The 19,831-nt window shown below is 41.7% G+C and overlaps 1 protein-coding gene across 1 annotated transcript; it reads right to left on the bottom strand.

Moving 5' to 3' along the window:
* Window positions 1-206: 206 nt before the first annotated feature.
* Window positions 207-10,558, bottom strand: LOC139369855 (short-chain dehydrogenase/reductase 3-like). Its single transcript, XM_071109135.1, has 6 exons — window positions 10,197-10,558; window positions 4,832-4,975; window positions 4,348-4,467; window positions 3,694-3,932; window positions 3,475-3,600; window positions 207-3,381 (listed from the first exon to the last, which is right to left on the bottom strand). The coding sequence occupies exons 1-6, from the start codon at window positions 10,389-10,391 to the stop codon at window positions 3,297-3,299; spliced, it is 909 nt and encodes a 302-aa protein (XP_070965236.1). The 5' UTR covers window positions 10,392-10,558; the 3' UTR covers window positions 207-3,296.
* Between the last annotated feature and the right edge of the window lie 9,273 nt (window positions 10,559-19,831).

Raw genomic sequence — 19,831 nt, 5'->3', positions numbered from 1 at the left:
TTCACACCCTCTGAGCTCACTGGTCCTTTGACCTCTAACCCCTGCTGCTCAATATTTCTTGTTGTTTGACAGGCCAACCGAGCCGTGGAGGCGGACCCCTTGCTGGGGGTTAGTACTGACCCTTTTATCACACAACCAACCTGCCTCTTGATGGAGGAACATAGCATTAGACTGGCAAGAATGCTAACAAAAAACGAACAGAGACATTTTGGGACATATCTCAAATAAAATTGTATTTGTCACATCCACTGAATACAACAGTGAAATGCTTACTTACAAGCCCTTAACCAACAATGCAGTTTTAAGAAAATTAAGTGTTAAGAAAGTATTTACAAAAAAAAAAAAAGAAAAATAATAATTAAAGAGTAACAATAAAATAACAGTAACGAGGCTATATACAGGGGTACCGGTAGAGAGTCAATGTGCCGGGGCACAGGTTAGTCGAGGTAATTGAGGTAATATGTACATGTAGGTAAAATGACCATGCATAGTAATAATAACAGAGTAGCAGCAGCGTAAAAATGGGGGTGAGGGGGGCAGGGGGTCAATGCAAATAGTCCGGGTAGCCATTTGATTAGTTTATTTCTTGGGGGTAGAAGCTGTTAAGAAGCCTTTTGGACATAGACTTGGCGCTCTGGTACCACTAGCCGCGCGGTAGCCTAGAGAACAGTCTATAACTAGGGTGGCTGGAGTCTTTGGCAATATTTAGGGCCTTCCTCTGATATGGTGATGCAACCAGTGAGACATTTGTTTCTCTCATTGGAATACAATGACTGTTTTGTCAGAATGTTTATTGCAGGATAATTCCATTCCTCTCTGTCCTCCTAGCACCTATCAATATTTTGTTTGCCTAGGGCTTTGCTAATGCTGCAATGCCCCAATATCAGGCTGTGAGGAACCAACGGCCAAGAAAGTCAGAGTCAGGGGATTAGATGAAGTGAGAGACGACAGAATGCTGCACTGCCCAGAATTTTACATGCATTCGGCATCACTGCACTACTAGCTAAATGGACTCCAGAGCCAAAGGCCTATAACGTATTTAATAGATCATTGGAGGGGGACTCCGAGCACCTCTGTAGGAAAGTACACTCAGGCTTGCAGCTTTAAAGTGAAGCACAAAGATGGCAGATTAGTACAGTTCACTTAAGAGCAATGCAACAATAGTTTCTGACTGCTGATGGGGAAGAAAGTTGTGAGAGAATTTAGAGGACAGTGGACCATGCCTGTCTTCGATTAAAACATATGCTTTAATGATATCAATCTAAGACAATAGATGTGCTGAATTCTTCCTAAACTCAAATCCCTTAATATTACTGAAAATGTTGTTACCCTACATATATCTGCATCTAATTTCTTTGTTACTTCATGCCAGAATGTTCTGAGTGTACCGTTGTTCTTGGTGAGGCCAATAAGACAGTGTGACATGTACTGTAGTTCTCTCTCTATGCATCAACACCTCTACCCTATTCACACCTGCTTCCACCTGTGCCTGGTACCTCAGGCTCAAACACTGTTTGTGTTTGTGTGTATCTTCCCAAGCCTCCCTCTGATTTATCCACCATTTGGCTAACCTTGCTCTCTTCCATCATACTTGCACTACATAGCTCCCTCATCGACCTAGTTCAATCTCAACATGCCTCAGTCTTCTCCCTATTCTTTAGCCACAACTATAGCCCAGTCAGGGAATGGAAAAACAGGCCCTTAACAGAGGCTCAGGTTTTCTCCCAGCAGAGCACATTCTCTCTCCCTCTGACCAGTGCGGTGCGGGTCACCTACTAATCATAATGAACGGCCCTATCTTGAGCACACAGTAGGGTATTTATGGTTCGCTGGGATTCAAATGAATGTTTATGAGTCTTGTCTGGCAGCCAAAGGGTAGACACTTTCCCTGTTTTTACAGTTCTCTTATTGGTTGGCCTGGGGCTTTGTGTGTGCGTTTGCTTTGCCTTCTGCTCAGACAGAAGGCAGAGCAGCAACACTGCTCTGGGTGTTTATCTGTGCACTATACTATAGATCACTTTATTAAAGATGCAGTCCAGGATCTTAAGCACAACAAATGTGTAACATATTGTATGAATTGGATTCGTAACATATCATACAAATTGTAAGTACACAAGTGCATGACATTGTACACAAAAACGGGGACCCGTCTTGTCTTGTGAGCACCACATTCAAAACTACTAGCTGAAATTATAGAACATTTCAGAGCATCACTTTAACTAGAGGAAGGGTCTCTCTCACACAGCAAGGAGGGCAAAGATAACTGTACATTTTTCCCCTGATGATACAGTACAGCATGGCAATGTCATAAAGATAACCAAGGCCTATTTATTAATCATTAAATACCTCCACTCTGGAAGATGAAAGCTTGTCCTTCTAAATCAGGTTTTCCCCGACACCACACATACTGTAATTTACAAGGTTCTCTTTGATGATATCTGGGATACATCTCGCAAGGCCTTTTTAAACCGTGTTTTCAAATTTTCAATAAAACATGAATGGTTTAATGGTTAACTATTTTCCAGCATGCAACAACTTGTGGCCGGGATTCAATCCGAGCACTCTAGTCGTCAACGCTACTTTTAAAGGCAATGTTAGCGCATTTATGGTCAACGCTACAGATGTCGGCTTGGAAATTGCCTTTAAATGTCAAATGCCATTCAACGTCGTTTTGGATTTAATCGCGGCCCTAATCTTCTTCATAGTGTATAATTGAGCAGTGTATGGATTTGTCTTGCCTTCCAATGAATGTTGCTCATTTGCTGTTTTGACAACACATCCTGGCATGGTTTGCATAACTGTGTTATCATTCTCTACCATGTGAGAATCATCCGGTTAACTCTGCTGTGTTGACCACTCAGTAGACATTTTCCAGTCTACATGCACAAAGAGACACCTTGGTTCTCTGAAAAAGTATTTTATTAATGTGATTCCATTCAAAGACACATTATTGGTAGGATAAAGAAAGGATCATCAAAAAAATGACTTGTGGAAAAAAGGCTGTTGATCCAGGCAAGTTTTGCATGGCTTATGTTCAATGTGTGAATGGTATTAAGTCCGTCCAACTACACACAGGAGATCAAGAATGTGACCAGGATAAGTTCCAGCAGCTTGTAAGCTAAAGTTACCTGCCGAAGCAACGATACATGCTGAAGTCCCCATGACACTTTGCTGCATACTTTCAAAAGGCTTTCATTGTTTCCCAATGTCCTGTAGCCCATGTATCCTTCCATTCAACATCCTCTGGAGTTAATGAGGTTCCTCTGATATGTATTGACATTCAGGATCATTTGTGTTTATGTCCTCCCTTTGAATGTATTCATGCAGGTATAGGTTCCAGAAAACTTGTGGATCTCTTCAAGTGCAGCCTGTGGCATAAAGCTAGGGTGTGGAGAAAATACAGAGATAGGGGGTTACCTATGAGTGAAAAACATGTGTGTACTTTCAATTGGTCAAAATGACATGAGGCATTACCTTTTGAGGACAACGAGAGCATGCATGGTCCAGGGCATGTAAAGGTAGGCTGTGTTAGTCCTGACTGCATCCACAGTCCTTTCAGCAACTGTCTCTGGCTTGAGGGGAGGGAAGAGCGCTGGAAACCTACAGGACCAGAAAAACCAGCAAGATTAGGTATGCAGTAACTGCAATACATGGTTTCATGTAAACTAGGGTGTGAAGAACCATGTTGCTCACCTGACTCTCATACCCTGGAACATCTCAGTGTTGGTGTGGAAGGGGAGCACAGTGGTGCAACCCACCCCGGGACAGTCCAGCAGGCCCAGAGTCAAGCTCTCCATGAAGGCCAGGGAGGAGGCCTTGGAGGTGCAGTAATCTATGGCCCCAGGGATGGGCGATTGGGAGAGGATGGAGTTTATACAGACTACGTGGCCATGCTGGAGCTCCAGCATCCGTGGCAAGAAGGCCTTTGTAGTCTGGATGGGGGAGAAAAAGGGAGGGAGGGCGGATATGGGAGAAAATGTGCCGTTAAAGACATGAAATAGAGACACACAGAGGAAGCAGGCCCGAGTGGAGCCACAGATTGAGTATACATTTATTTTTAGCTGATGATTGCATTTCTGTCTGCACACAACCTGACAGTTTGATCTATATTCAAACAGAGTGCCATAGGCCTTCTGATTTTCTACCTAGGGGCTGAAGCAGTAAGCCTATCATTTGGAAATACCACTACACTCATGTAAATTAAGCTGAGACTGACATGCCTGCTGGGCGCCCACTTCTGTCAACATGCAGGGTTATTGGCCACTAAAAGCACTTGTGGAGAATGATACGATTGATCTATCTATAAGGAAACCCACACCTCTCTTCCTAAAACTTAACAACACTTACCCAGAACTGCCCCATTGTGTTGATGTGTTGAGATTTCAAAAGAGCGTCATCGTCACAGTCCATCAGACTTTTCCCATGAACCACTGCAGCGTTATTCACCAGGATCGTAACATCTCCCACCTGGGAAAAGAATAACATAACAAACGTCAAAAACAAGACTGCGTTTCTATTCCTCCTATTAAGAAGTTATCCACTTTCTTTCTACCTACTTTCTTTTCATATGAAGTTATGTAGTAGAGCTGACAGACAGTCATATTCAACACTCTTATCTTATCCAGACATTGCAATTGAGGTGTAATCTATATGTCAGATGGTGAAGAGGAATCAAGGAGCTATGAACCCCTGCCAGTTCTGTGGGGGGAAGTAAACAGCAGTGATAGAAACCTTGACCTGTGAGCGTTTCACTGGCTCAAAACAACTTTTTTATTTGTGTGGATGAAAATTGCTCATTGGATTTACTATGGACCTACGGTAAACAGCATACCTTCTCTCTGACCACCTTGGCCTGCTTGTAAACCTCCTCCCGATTGGCCACGTCGCACAGGAAGTAGTGGCACTCTGTTCCTGATTGGGAGATCTCTTCACATGTCTCTTTCAGACACATCTCTGTGCGGCCCCACAGGATCACCTAAGAAAGGAAACATATTGAAGGTAAACTAGCCATGGGTTACAAAATAGGGTTAGAAAATGACTGACAATGAAGTTGTTTAATACTCTATGTAATATGCTCTGAATAGAAGGCGAACAAGTAACTCAGCTGCTTGAATAGTGATATTTAGCTTTTTAACAATCAGCGATCTGTACATTTATTGTTGTCCAAATCCTGAGAAAAACATGACTAAAATAAGTTTAATGGTGTTGGATTCTGGCTTGAAATATACTTATTCATGTTGCCATACTAGAACTTATTGATTACTTTACATGTAAAATAAATGTATATGCTCAATGAAGGGTGAACAGGGACTTTGTGTATGCAAAGTTACTGAGTGAGACAGAAAATGTATTATGAATTATTAAACATGTTATTAAACATGGATATTAATATTCTTAAGGAAGGAAGCAAAGAGCAACAGTCTAGTCTCAGTTCCTGATAACGCAGGCCAGTTGCCGTGGAACTAGGACAAGGAAGGATGTGGAACTCAACTCGAAATACGGTCAACAGTTGAAGAGAGATGAAACCTCTGGGTGTCACGATTGTCATAAGGAGCGGACCAAAATGCAGCGTGGTATGTGTTCATGATGATTTATTAATTAAAGAAAGCACTGAACACTGAATACAAACTATACAAAAACAATAAACGAATAACGACCGTGAAGCTATAATGAGAACTGCGCTGACACAAGCAACTAACATAGACAATCACCCACAAACAAACAGTGAAACCCAGGATACCTAAGTATGATTCTCAATCAGAGACAACTAATGACACCTGCCTCTGATTGAGAACCATACTAGGCCGAAACATAGAAATCCCAAAATCATAGAAAAACAAACATAGACTGCCCACCCAACTCACGCCCTGACCATACTAAATAAATACAAAACAAAGGAAATAAAAGGTCAGAATGTGACACTGGGAGGGGGGCCAGAAGGGCCCACCCCGAAGACCATCTAATGGAACTACTGTCCTATCTCACACACACACACACACACACACACACACACACACACACACACACACACACACACACACACACACACACACACACACACACACACACACACACACACACACACACACACACACACACACTCTTCAAGGATTACGAAGGTTCTAAACTTAGGGAGGACCATGACAATACCAGTAAGAGGAACCTACTGAGTTTCTGCCTAACAACAGAGAAGGATGTTTATCTTAGACATACAAAGAGGTGACTCCTAGTCAAAAGGTATAAATATGTGCTTGTGTGACTTGTATGTTGTGTCTGCAGCTAACGCACCCAGTGGGTTGAGTAAACCTTGGTTTGAGCTTTTACTAGTCGTCCGTTTGAGTGTTTACTCTCTTTGCTCAGAAGCTAACAATGGGTAGCCAAAACCAAATAACTATACCAACAACTCATGCTCTCAATAAGTGCATAGACATTTCATGTTTGCAGCATTTGGTCCAAAAGGATGAGAAGACATCATTTGGTTGAAATGTTCATTTAATTCATAGAACAGAGAGGCCATTTTTAGGTGCAACAAATAGTTTTAGAGTGAGATAAAGCGGGTGGAGTTGCAGTATGAATAAACTGTCTCTTCATCAGCCTGGTGAGGCTAAATGAAGTTCAGTCATTAGAGCAGAGAACACGGGGTAGGATGGAGGTGGGGGGCAGTGATTGGGCAATTAGATCTGTCAGTCTTTGGGGTCAGGGAAAGGTAATGAAATAAGGTGTCGAGCCCTCCTCATCTCTCAAACACACATTCTCAAAGAGATTACACAGCCTGTTGAGCCCAGTCATTTCTGGTCAGGGAGTCTGAAAACAGTAAGTGTGTGAAGTACTGAGGGGGCCAATGTAGGGCTTGGCTGGTTGCCTGTGACCGAGGTTAATATTTGAGCAGAAAGAAAGTGATCCTGTGTGTATGTGTGTGTTTGTGTGTGTCTGGGTGTGTGCATGGACACGTGAGTGCAAGAACTTGCAGGTCTTTCACCCACCCTTACAGTATGATATCAATGTTGTGTAACTATAACAATCCTAATTCTAATAGGGAAGATCATTTAAACACAAGTACAGGTCACAGTGACATCCTTGTCCTGATGGAGAAGAGCACAGTGACAGCCAGGGGCTATAAGCACATATTTCTTTAGGAATGAATAGGAGGATAGTATATCTCAACCTCTCAAACATGCATAGCTTTCCAAAGGTTGCCTAAGGTTTTGCTGCTATCTGTCTTGTTTTACTGCATCACCACATCTAGGGCAATCTGATCAGCTGTCTGTGATTTACATAATGGAAGCACTAAGCGAATGAGACTTTAAAGTGAAACGTTTGCTTTGGGGCCTTCATTCATTTGAGTGGGAGGATCACAATCTGCATGACATGTAGTTTCTATCAGTTCCAAGACTTCAACATGGTTGTCTTTCCACTGGATGGGTCATTGTTTGAGTTCATTAGGATTGCTTTTTTGTTTGCTTCTTTTGCAAGCCCATTTTAGTAATCAGAAGAGATGGACAAGTGGCAAGTGGGTCTAGTTAAATGACTGAAAGCCTTTCATAGGATTTCATCCTAACAGTATTCACACTGTGTTTTCCTGTTATTTCATTCATTATGCTTATCTGCCAGTGCCAACACAAACAATGGCCAGTTAAATCTAGAGCTATCAGTTTAGGATGCCTACGTGTTGAGTTAAAACTAATTATAAATTCCCTCACATCAGGTGACTAAGTATCTCTGATAAACCAGTGATTACTCTGAAGTGCCATATCTGACAAGATGAAACAACATTCACCAATTGTGTAAAACTGATGGTCTATTCAAGGACAGTAAGTCTTCGCCATTACAGAGGGCTGATGTGTCAGGGTGCAATGATGAACTGGCGGTGTGGTCATCCACATGCCTACACCACAACACAATTATATTTCACAAGGGAAAACCTGGGTTCAAGGATGGGCATGAACCCTTCTCTTCACAGCAGCTGTAGAGGATAGGGGCAAACAGGGAGAGAGGGCTTTGGGAGTTCAGGAGGCAGTCGCCTGTCCTGCTGCTGTCTAATTAGTGCAGAGATAGCAGGGTCAGTTGCAGGGCAATACCCAGCTGGGAGCAGCGTGCTTCCTGCACACACACACGCACACACACACACACAAGCAGACACACAAAGACACACTATATAGTGCTTCAACTAATCAACCTGGGTAGAGGCATATGTTCCCAGTTCTCCAGATGAGAAGCCAGGGCTGAGAAAGATTGCATTATCTTATCTCTTAGTTTCCTAAATTGTACTTCTTCCACATGTTCACAATATTATGATCAAAATATTGAGTTGCAAAACTGACCCCCCTTTGTTGTGAAGAAGCAAATGATAGGTTTTAAAAGCCACAGGTTTCCTCCGGGTTCTTCCATGAGAAGATGTTGATGGAAGGATGATGAGCGAGGCCAAAGCAATTTAACTTAAAATGTTTTTTTTTTTTTTTTAGCTCAGACAGTAATAAGCTGCAATTTTACATGAGGAAAAGGCCACATAAAAGAACAGCAATTACAAACCGGTACGTTTGAGGCATGAATGCTGACAAAACATTTATTTTTAATGCTCTTATTACATTGGTAACCAGTTTATAATAGCATTAAGGCACCTCTGGGGTTTGTGGTATATGACCAATATCCAGGCACTCCGTGTTGGGTCGTGGTTAAAGACCCGCCCTTAGCCATGGTATATTGGCTGTATACCACACCCCGGGGGGGGCCTTATTACTTAAATAACAACTACGACTCTGTCGTTTGCCACATGGCAATTCATAAAGCTAGTCATTATTGGTCTAAGTTACATGGCGAACATGCAACTATCTTTTGATTTGATTTTGATTTGTGAAAGGGGGATGTGGTATTCATATGAAATCCTTGTGACATGATTATGTCTCAATCTGTGTGTCTGAGAGGTGTAAAATGGACTGGACTCTGTCCATTACACATGAGAGCAAACAGAACACCACGGTGGCTCACTATGCACTCAGCTGTGTAATGTTTGAAGGAAGTTATAATAGGAATAGTGGGTAATCTGACCAGTAGTGGAGGCTTGGCGGGGACTGTCAATGTAGTCACTGAGGTATTTCAAACCTAAGTGACTGCTCCTTGTTAGGGAGGGGGATGGGGGTGGAGACAGGCTATTTATAAGACCCCTGGATGGATGGTGAATGTTTAGGATGGGCGAGGCAGCTAAAACATGTCACCTTCCTTTGTAGGCTTCATTTCACCTCAATAATGAACTCAATGTAAGGTCATTTCTGCCTTTCTGGTTTCCTTGAAAAACACATCTGAATCTGTTTTATTCTGGCAATGTGATGTTTTATGTTGGCACTTGGCATAGGTAAGTGTTCCTTTGCTGGTCCCAGATGAACAACAACACTTATTCTGTGAGGATTATGTGATTAGCTTTCAAACATGTTTCTTCAGAGAGTTTCAAGTAGAAAAAAGAAGCAAACATTCATCCCAAATCCATAGTAGGGTTTTGTTATCAATTGATCAGTTCTGCTGGCAGTCATAAACCAATAAAACTTTATTCTGGACATTAATGATGCCTGATCTCATCCACTATACATTTTCAGCCATAACTCCTATTCCTGAGTTTTGGCTGAACAAATATAATTATGTGCTTCACTATATCATGGCAGTGGTCAAACGGTCAGAGGGGGACCATCGATTTCTGCAGACATGCCCTCTGGTTGACCTACTCTGTTGTGCAACTTGTACCAAAACTGAGAACCCTGTCCTGCAATCTCAATGGCCCATTTACTCCTAAGGTCATGGCACCCTGCATTCATATTGGAAGAAACAATAGATTGGAGTAACACATGGGCAAACTGATGTCTTTGCCCTCACAATGTACCTAGGCAAACATATGGAGATTTTGGTAAAGGAGGATGGGGGTGGGGCAGTACTACATCAATAAAAAATAATCGTTTTGTCAAGAAATGTGTGTAAATAAGACTATGTATGGTTGGTACAGGGTATGAACTCAGTCATTGTTATAACCATATAATTAACAAGTACTAATTCAAAAGATATGAAAACCTGCACAGGTGTGGGCTAATAGTGGCTATTTTGAGTACTCCTATTGTCTAGGCTAAGTAGACCCACTCACTTTTAATGCGCAACAAGTTGCATAATAAAAACAAAAAATGGAGAAACTAAACGCATGCATCTGTTTAATTTACCTTTTTAGCGCCCTGCTTGGCAAACTCTTGAGCCAGGTGACGACCAATACCTCGCCCCCCGCCTGTGATCAGCACCACCTCCTTGGTCAGGGTTCTCCGTCTACTTGGTTGCAGTAAGCACACGCTTGCTTTCAATATGTAGTATAGAATGTGGATGGGGAACAGCACCATACAGCCCAAACACTTAAAATCCATGTTACTTCTTGTACAGTAACCTAAATTCTCAAAACAACTTTCGAACACACAAGTTCAGTAACGATATCCTCCAATCGTGATGTCCTTGGCAGAGCAGAGTTCAATATTAGGTTTTTAGGTAATTATCGGGTTAAAACTAATAGCAGACTAAAGTAAGCTACTGCAGCACTTGAATCCTACAGACGAAGAACCATATATGTGACAATTTTTCCATTTTAAGATAATCAGTTATTTTTATATTATTAATTGTGTGTACCACATTAGGTGTTTTATGGTTGACAAATAATTCACCATACCCATATCTTCCAACAACAATTTATATTTTTTTGTTATTTCAAAAAATACTTTTTTTATTGCCGTTTTCATTTTAAGAATGTGGAAGAACAGTATATCTCCAGTGATGATTTCAGTTTGTGGAAGAACAGTATATGTGACATTTTGCATGACTCTTGTAAGATGTCCTTTTTTAACACCTGATATGATGTTTTAAGTACTTTCAAGTACAGATGCCCTTCATGTAAATAACTTAAATGCAATATGTAGTTAATTCATTTGTATGGAGGTTCATTTAAAGGTGGTCTATCAACTTCAGCACTGATTACTTTTCTTAAAAGTTGAGTCATGAAATCTTAGTCTCATTTAAAATGAAGCCCTCAATGTGAACATACCATAGAACTACAAAACACTCCCAATCTATACACAGAATGAGTTTGTATTGCACCATTGTGTAACACAGCACTTTTAGAGTTAACGTCAATGTACGTATCATTACTGTCAAAGTTAAACTATGCAAGTGTTCAATATAGCTATTATAATAATAGGCGTTTTGTCTTATTTCTAACCTGTTCTAAGCCGGAGAGAATCAACGCTTGTTGTTTCTCGTATGGGACAGTGTAGAAACTGTTGAACAGATGCAGCTTGCGCTCATCAGTCACTTTCCACACTCCTTTCTGCACGTCGTGGAACACGCTCTTCCCTGCAGGATACAGTATAACTAGCTAGCTACTGTAGCCATGTCGAATCATCCGGTGGATCGAGAAAAAGTAGCTACCTATGTTTCTTCTATAATCTAGCAATAACATTTGTAACGATAATGTATGAGTTATTAGCCAACGAACTTTAACTAATATGTTTTCTCTATAGTTACAAATTAGACAACCCACAACATACATGTTAGTTACTGTGCTCTATAGCTAGCTATCTTGATTGTTTGATATACGGTTCTTCCACATACCTCTTTTGGACAGCTTTTCCCAGTTTTTTCTTGACCCTTACGATTTGTATAGGGTTTTCCCGCATCCCGTAAGATCTTCCTTTGCCTGTCTTTCCATTCTTTTAGTTTTGTTTTACGTTTCTTTCCCACATTTCTGCGATTTTCATCAGCAACAGAAAGGTTGTGCGCTTGTCCGTCCATTCTGAGTGGTGCACATAAACGGTTATTCCACGAGAGCCTATCTTTAAATTTAAAATTATTGTTAATTAGCGCGTGGAAAGCTTGTGAAACCGGTTCACTATAGAAAAAGGGTGTCCAATAATGATTGTTCATGTAAATCTCTTTTTTTTTGTAAATGTCACATATATGGTTCTTCGTCTGTAGGATTCACTTGATGTCAAAATTTCCTACAATTGATAAACTCGTCAATATACGGAGCTCAAGCATGTTTCTCGATTTATTCAGAATACTGGCAAAACTATGTTATTTGATTCAATACCTCTTTACACCGGTAGTACTTTGTTACTTTTAACAAAACTGAACTCGAGTAACCTAAAGAAGGCGCGAGTGTCTCCAAAGGCATGCGCTACAGAATCGTCTACAACAAGTGTGTTGTGTTCCTTCCTTTAGACGTTACCGCCTCTGACTCTGGCAGCTTAATTTATAGAGCTCTGACTACCCGTTCTCGCAGTGCTGGAAAGACCTGCGATCTGAAGGGAGTTTTTTAAAGACCATTAATCCTGATTGACAGGTTGACTGGTGAGGAATATATTTATTGACTGTGTCGGCTGTGAATGGTTGTCTCGCTCCCCACCCCCGAGAAACGTTGGCCACCACTGCTGTGAAGGCATATTTCAGTTGCTCCCACTCTCTGATAAGTAATAGTTGGATACGTTTCTCATGCACTTTAGAAGTGGCATAACCTGCTTTGATAATTTACTTGGATTACTTTGATGGCACATTGATGAGGCAACATTCACCCAAACTGGTTTAAGGGGTTGGTCGCAGTATCCAGGTTGTGTGCACACACACAATCTCTGAAACTGAGAGCTGGCAGGGAGTACATGTGTCAAGTGACTGGATTCGAAAATATTTGGTGGAAAAAAGTGAAGGGAAAATAGGAAGTACAAAATTCTGCAAGAGCAAGCAGCAAAGAAACAAAATAAGTTAACATGCCAGCAGCAGATTCTTTCAGATACCTCCAAATCAGGAATTTCTTAAGGACACATATCCCACAGTATGACATTAAGCCAAACAATCCTATATTTTATGATGTGCTACAGGCCCACATTGAGGCATCCACAGACACTATTAAAATGGCTTGGGAGCAGGAACTTGGTTCAGAATACTCAGATGAGTAGGACTGGGTAGAAGCTCTCCGGAATATAAACCGCAGTTCAGTGAATGCCAGACACAACCTTGTTCAGTTTAAGGTGATACACAGGTTACATTACTCAAAAGTTATACTGCATAAAATATTCCCAGACAGCTCACAACTGTGAGAGGAACAAGTAGGATGAGGGGACTATGACCGACTTATTTTGGACATGTCCTAAATTACAGTTGAAGTCGGAAGTTTACATTCAGTTAGGTTGGAGTCATTAAAACTTGTTTTTCAACCACTCCACAAATTTCTTGTTAACAAACTATAGTTTTGGCAAGTCGGTTAAGGCATCTACATTGTTCATGACACATGTAATTTTTCCAACAATTGTTACAGACAGATTATTTCACTTATAATACACTTTCTCACAATTACAGTGGGTCAGAAGTTTACATTCACTAAGTTGACTGTGCCTTTAAACAGCTTGGAAAATTCCAGAAAATTATGTAATGGCTTTAGAAGCTTCTGATAGGCTAATTGGCATAATTTGAGGTGTACCTGTGGATGTATTTTAAGGCCTACCTTCAAACTCAGTGCCTCTTGGCTTGACATCATGGGAAAATCAAAAGAAATCAGCCAAGACCTCAGAAAAAAATTGTATACCTCCACAAGTCTGGTTCATCCTTGGGAGCAAGTTCCAAATGCCTGAAGGTACCACATTCATCTGTACAAACAGTATGCAAGAATATACACCATGGGACCACGCAGCCGTCATGCTGCTCAGGAAGGACACGCGTTCTGTCTCCTAGAGATGAGCATACTTTGGTGCGAAAAATGCAAATCAATCCCAGAACAACAGCAAAGGACCTTGTGAAGATGCTGGAGGAAAAAGGTACAAAAGTATCTATATCCACAGTAAAACGAGTATATCGACATAACCTGAAAGGCCACTCAGCAAGGAAGAAGCCACTGCTCCAAAACCGCCATAAAAAAGCCAGACTGCACATGTGGACAAAGATCGTGCTTTTTGGAGAAATGTCCTCTGGTCTGATGAAACAAAAATAGAACTGTTTGGCCATAATGACCATCGTTATGTTTGGAGGAAAAAGGGGGAGGCTTGCAACCCGAAGAACACCATCCCAACCGTGAAGCACGGGGGTGGCAGCATCATGTTGTGGGGTTGCTTTGCTGCAGGAGGGACTGGTGCACTTCCCAAAATAGCTGGCATCACGAGGCTGGAAAATTATGTGGATATATTGAAGCAACATCTCAAGACATTAGTCAGGAAGTTAAAGCTTGGTCGCAAATTAGTCTTCCAAATGGACAAGGACCCCAAGCACGCTTCCAAAGTTGTGGCAAAATGGCTTTTAAGGATAACAAAGTCAAAGTATTGGAGTGGCCATCACAAAGCCCTGACCTCAACCGTATAGAAAATTTGTGGGCAGAACTGAAAAAGCGTGTGCGAGCAAAGAGGCCTAACCACCTGACTCATTTACACCAGCTCTGTCAGGAGGAATGGACCAAACTTCACCCAATTTATTGTGGGAAGCTTGTAGAAGGCTACCTGAAACGTTTGACCCAAGTTAAACAATTTAAAGGCAATGCTACCAAATACTAATTGAGTGTATGTAAACTTCTGACCCACTGGGAATGTGATGAAAGAAATAAAAGCTGAAATAAATCATTTTCTCTACTGTTATTCTGACATTTCACATTCTTAAAATAAAGTAGTGATCCTAACTGACCTAAAACAGGGAATATTTACTAGGATTAAATTTCGGGAATTCTGCCATTCTGCCCACAACAACTTCTCCTCAGACGCCAGTGACTGGGGATGTTGATTAAGGCAGCCCCCCACATCTCTCTGATTCACAGGGGTCACGTTAAATGCAGAAGACAAATATCAGCTGAATCCATTCAGTTGTGCAACTGACTAGATATCCCATGTGCCCTGCTTTTGCTGTTTTAAGAGCAGTTTGAGTCAACTGGGTCTAATGCGGCTTAAGCACAGAACTGTACCTTGTCATCAATTTATGTTGCTGTTTTAGGAGCAGCATGAGTATACAGGGGGCATTGCTTCGAACAGAACAGTGTCAACTAGATATTGCTGCTCTAAGAGCAGCTTGAGTCAACTGGGTCTTCTGCTGCTCTAAGAGCAGAACTATCAGTACTGGACATCAACATATTCAGTACTCCATATTCCTCTTTTCCCATTTTCCTAAAATGTTTTATTGCCTTTATCAGATCTGGATGGAGTCAGAACATCCAGCTCATCATCCTGGGGTAGAACGCCTACTTCACAGCATGTCACAACACACTCTTACACTATAAGGAATTGTTTTCCATTTAATCTAAATAATCTGTATCTCTATGAAATTAAGTTGAACCAACGTGGACTAGATGCTGAATTAAGCACCAAACAGAAGAAAACTGACTAAAACAGAGACACTACATGAACTTGTTCAATAAGAAACACTTTTTTGTTTTTGTTTTCTGTTGTGAAATGATTTGCTACGGTTTGCCTTAATGAATATGACCCTGATCGTAACCCACCATTTACAAATACCCATAACAGGGTTTCCAATGAGTATATCCTTCACTCTTAGAATAAATTAAAAAATCTAGAACATAAAAGGGTTCTTCAGCTGTGCTCATACGAGGACCCTTTCAAGAACCTGTTTGATATGGAACCTTTTGGGGTTCCATATAGAACCCTTTCTACCTGGAACCAAAAAGGGGCCTCTTATGGGGACAGCCAAACCTTTTTTTAAAAGAGCGTAATAGTGGTTTGTGGTCCTCTAACAGGTACCGGTTTAATTTTTAATTCCAAGGGAAGCCAGGCTTCCCCTTAAAAATGACAAAAAAACAACATACAAAATAATTTATCTGTCGTCTGTGTTTCATAACTTTCGTTCAATTCACAAGAGGCTGAATCTATCTCTGTAACGACGGTCTTGGGAAGAAGGTGAGGACCAAAGCGCAGCGTGGTAAGTGTACATCTTATTTAATGAAAAAAACTGAACACTGAATAACAAACAACAAAGAAAGAACCAAAACAGTTCTGTCTGGTGCAGACACACAAAGACTGAAAATAACCACCCACCAAACACAATCGAAAACAGGCTACCTAAATATGGTTCTCAATCAGGGACAACGATTGACAGCTGCCTCTGATTGAGAACCATACCAGGCCAAACACAGAAATAGAAAATCATAGAAAAACGAACATAGACAACCCACCCAACTCACGCCCTGACCATACTAAAACAAAAGACAAAACAAAGGAACTAAGGTCAGAACGTGAGAGTACCCCCCCCCCAAAGGTGCGGAACCTCACCCCTTTGTCTCTGTATTTGTAGCCCATCTATGCTGTCTGGTCAAAAAGAGTATGACATTGTTTCCACCCGTAGCATTAAAAGCAAGGAAACCAGCGAGCATTTGGCCTCCCTTGATGAAAAAGTATATAATAGTAGCCAATCAGCGTTGAGATAAACTGAGTGAGCTCACCTGTGAATGGTCTTGGCGCACCAAAAAACAGTCTCAAGGGAAACCCGTTTGGATTTTGCTTCAGACCAATCACATCACATTAGAAGAACATTTTAATTGTTGTATCCTGTTTTGTTGTTGTCCTCCGGTGGCTAGGTTGCTAGCTAAAATTGTCTCTTTCCTAAATTAGTCATGGGATTTGGAATTTTGTTTTAACTTAATTCTCAATACTGGCCAATGATTATAACGCCAATTCTGATCCAACCATGTATTCATACATTGTGGCCCTGGCCTGAGAGGATGGAAGTTCAACATGTAGCTAGATGTAGAAACGTTACGCTAATGTTAACCATGAAAGAAAGTTAGGCTAGCAATCAAGCATTTTAGCCAGGTAGCCTAGTACAACAAAAACTAAAAGGGTGTATGACAGTCATAGACTGTTTAGGCAACATGACACAAAGAGATCTTCTTTTGGATCTGACAATTAATCTTAATGGTTGTACAGTCATCTCAAAGAAAACTGTGAAGGATGTCGGCGTTACTCTGGACCCTGATCTCTCTTTTGACGAACATATCAAGACTGTTTCAAGGACAGATTTTTCCCATCTACGTTACATTGAAAAAAACTGAAACTTTCTGTCCAAAAATGATGCAGAAATACTAATCCATGCTTTTGTCTCTTCCAGATTAGACTACAGCAATGCTCTACTTTCCAGCTACCTGGATAAAGCACTGAATAACCTCCAGTTAGTGCTAAACACAGCTGCTAGAATCTTGACTAGAACCCCAAAATGTTATCATATTACTCCAGTGCTAGCCTCTCTACATAGGCTTCCTGTTAAGGCTAGGGCTGATTTCAAGGTGTTACTGCTAACCCACAAAGCATTACATGAGCTTGCTCCTATCTATCTTTCCGATTTGGTCCTGCCGTACATACCTACACATATGCTACGGTCACAAGATGCAGGCCTCCTTAGTGTCCATAGAATTTCTAAGCAAACAGCTGGAGGCAGGGCTTTCTCCTATAGAGCTCCATTGTTATGGAATGGTCTGCCTATCCAAGTGAGAGACGTGGACTCAGTCTCAATCTTTAAGTCTTTATTGAAAATGTATCTCTTCGGTAGGTCTTATGATTGAGTGTAGCTTGGCCCAGGGGTGTGAAGGTGAATGGAAAGGCACTGGAGCAACTAACCGCTCTTGCTGTCTCTGCTGTTCCTCTCTCTCCATTGGGATTCTCTGCCTCTAACTCTATTATGGGGACCGAGTCACTGGCTTACTGGTGCTCTTCCATGCTGTCCCTAGGAGGAGTGCGTCACTTGAGTGGGTTGAGTCACTGACATGATCTTCCTGTCCTGGTTGGCGCCACCCTTGGGTTCGTGCCGTGGGGAGATCTTCGTGGGCTATATTTGGCCTTGTCTCAAGATAGTAGTTTGGTGGTTTGAAGATATCCCTCTAGTGGTGTGGGGGCTGTGCTTTGGCAAAGTGGGTGCGGTTATATCCTGCCTGTTTGGCCCTGTCCGTGGGTGTCGTTGGACAGGGCCACAGTGTCTCCCGACCCCTCCTGTCTCAGCCTCCAGCATTTATGCTGCAATAGTTTATGTGTCGGGGGGCTAGGGTCAGTCTGTTATATCTGGAGTAGTTCACCTGTCTTTTCCGGTGTCCTGTGTGAATTTATGTATGCTCCCTCTAATTCACTCTCTCTCTCTCTCTCTCTCTCTCTTTTTTTTTCTCTCTTTCTCTCTTTCTCTCTTTCTCTCTTCTCTCTGAGGACCTGAGCCCTAGGACCATGCCTCAGGACTACCTGGCCTGATGACTCCTTGCTGTCCCCAGTACACCTAGTTGTGCTGCTGCTCCAGTTTCAACTGTTCTGCCTGCGGCTATGGAACCCTGACCTGTTCACCGGGCGTGCTACCTTGTCCCTGACCTGCTGTTTTCGACTCTCTCTCTCTACCGCACATAATGTCTCTAACTCTGCATGATCAGCTATGAAAAGCCAACTGACATTTACTCCTGAAGTGCTGACCTCTTGCACCCTCTACAATCACTGTAATTATTATTATTTGACCCTGCTGGTCATCTATGAACGTTTGAACATCTTGGCCATGTACTGTTATAATCTCCACCCGGCACAGCCAGAAGAGGACTGGCCACCCCTCAGAGCCTTGTTCCTCTCTAGGTTTCTTCCTAGGTTCCTGCCTTTTTGGGGAGTTTTTTCTAGCCACTGTGCTTCTACATCTGCATTGCTTGCTGTTTGGGGTTTTAGGCTGGGTTTCTGTATAGCACTTTGTGACATAAGGTGATGTAAAAAGGGCTTTATAAATACATTTGATTGATTGATGAAAGAGGAGGATGGCATTGGAATTTCTCTACAAGTAAGGTGACTCAACATGTTTTGTTCTACTTGCACACACACATAAATCAGTGCCATGGACAGCCACATCCTATATAGCTTACATTGATTGGGCTAAATAATTGTTGGTATCTTTAGGTTGTCACTGTATTAGACTAAGCATAGTTGATTAGATGTTGTTGAAATGGTGCTGGAATGGTGGAGGCAGCGCCTGTTTTCAATGCAACTTGCTCTAAATCTCTGTGGTTCTAAATCAATAGTTGTTTAGTAGTCTGAAAATGTGGGAAACATTAACTTGCTTGACCATGCTGTAGGTAATGTACCTGTTTATCTTTGCAATATGCTTTGTGGATTTCATCGGACAGATGTTGCTCTCCGGTTTTGTGATGAAACAAAGCTGTGGTTGAATTGATATGGTCACTGTGTCACTTATTGTCTCGGCCATAGCCCTATATATCATGATGTCAAGGCATAAGGACTAACAGGTTATGGAGCAAACTATCACAACACATAGGTTGTAGTATGGCTATTGTATCCTGCCGATTTTACCCACACATCGCTACTACAGCCAATACCTGGGCTACAACACTATGCAGGACTTCTTCCCCACTATGAACATGAAGGCCAACCCCATGTGTGATGACCGCCACTGCAGAAAACAGCAGAACAAATACACTGAGCAAAAATATAAACACAAAATGCAAGTGTTGGTCCCATGTTTAATGAGCTGAAATACAAGATCCCAGTGAGTATTTCTCCTTTGCCAAGATAATCCATCCACCTGACAGATGTGGCATATCAAGAAGCTGATTAAACAGCATGGTCCTTACACATGTGCACCTTGTGCTGGGGACAATAAAAGGTCACTCTAAAATGTGCAGTTTTTTCACACAACAGAATGCCACATATGTCTCATGTTTTGAGGGAGCATGCAATTGGCTGCAGGAATGTCCACCAGAATTGTTGCCAGCAATTTGAATGTTCACTTCTCTAACATAAGCCGTCTTCAACGTTGTTTTAGAGAATTTGGCAGTAAGTCGAACCGGCTTCACAAACGCAGAGCACAT

The sequence above is a fragment of the Oncorhynchus clarkii genome, chromosome 17, assembly GCF_045791955.1.
Source record: "Oncorhynchus clarkii lewisi isolate Uvic-CL-2024 chromosome 17, UVic_Ocla_1.0, whole genome shotgun sequence".
In the NCBI taxonomy this organism is placed as follows: Eukaryota; Metazoa; Chordata; class Actinopteri; order Salmoniformes; family Salmonidae; genus Oncorhynchus; species Oncorhynchus clarkii.
This window is presented reverse-complemented; position numbering and strand designations above follow the sequence as displayed.

Coding starts and splice junctions, on each gene's coding strand:
- LOC139369855 (XM_071109135.1), bottom strand. CDS start 10,391: ATGGATTTTAAGTGTTTGGGCTGTATGGTGCTGTTCCCCATCCACATT. Junction 4,976..10,196: donor CCAAGCAGGGCGCTAAAAAG/GTAAATTAAACA, acceptor TTCCTTTCTTAG/GTGATCCTGTGGGGCCGCAC. Junction 3,933..4,347: donor ACACAATGGGGCAGTTCTGG/GTAAGTGTTGTT, acceptor TCCCCCATCCAG/ACTACAAAGGCCTTCTTGCC.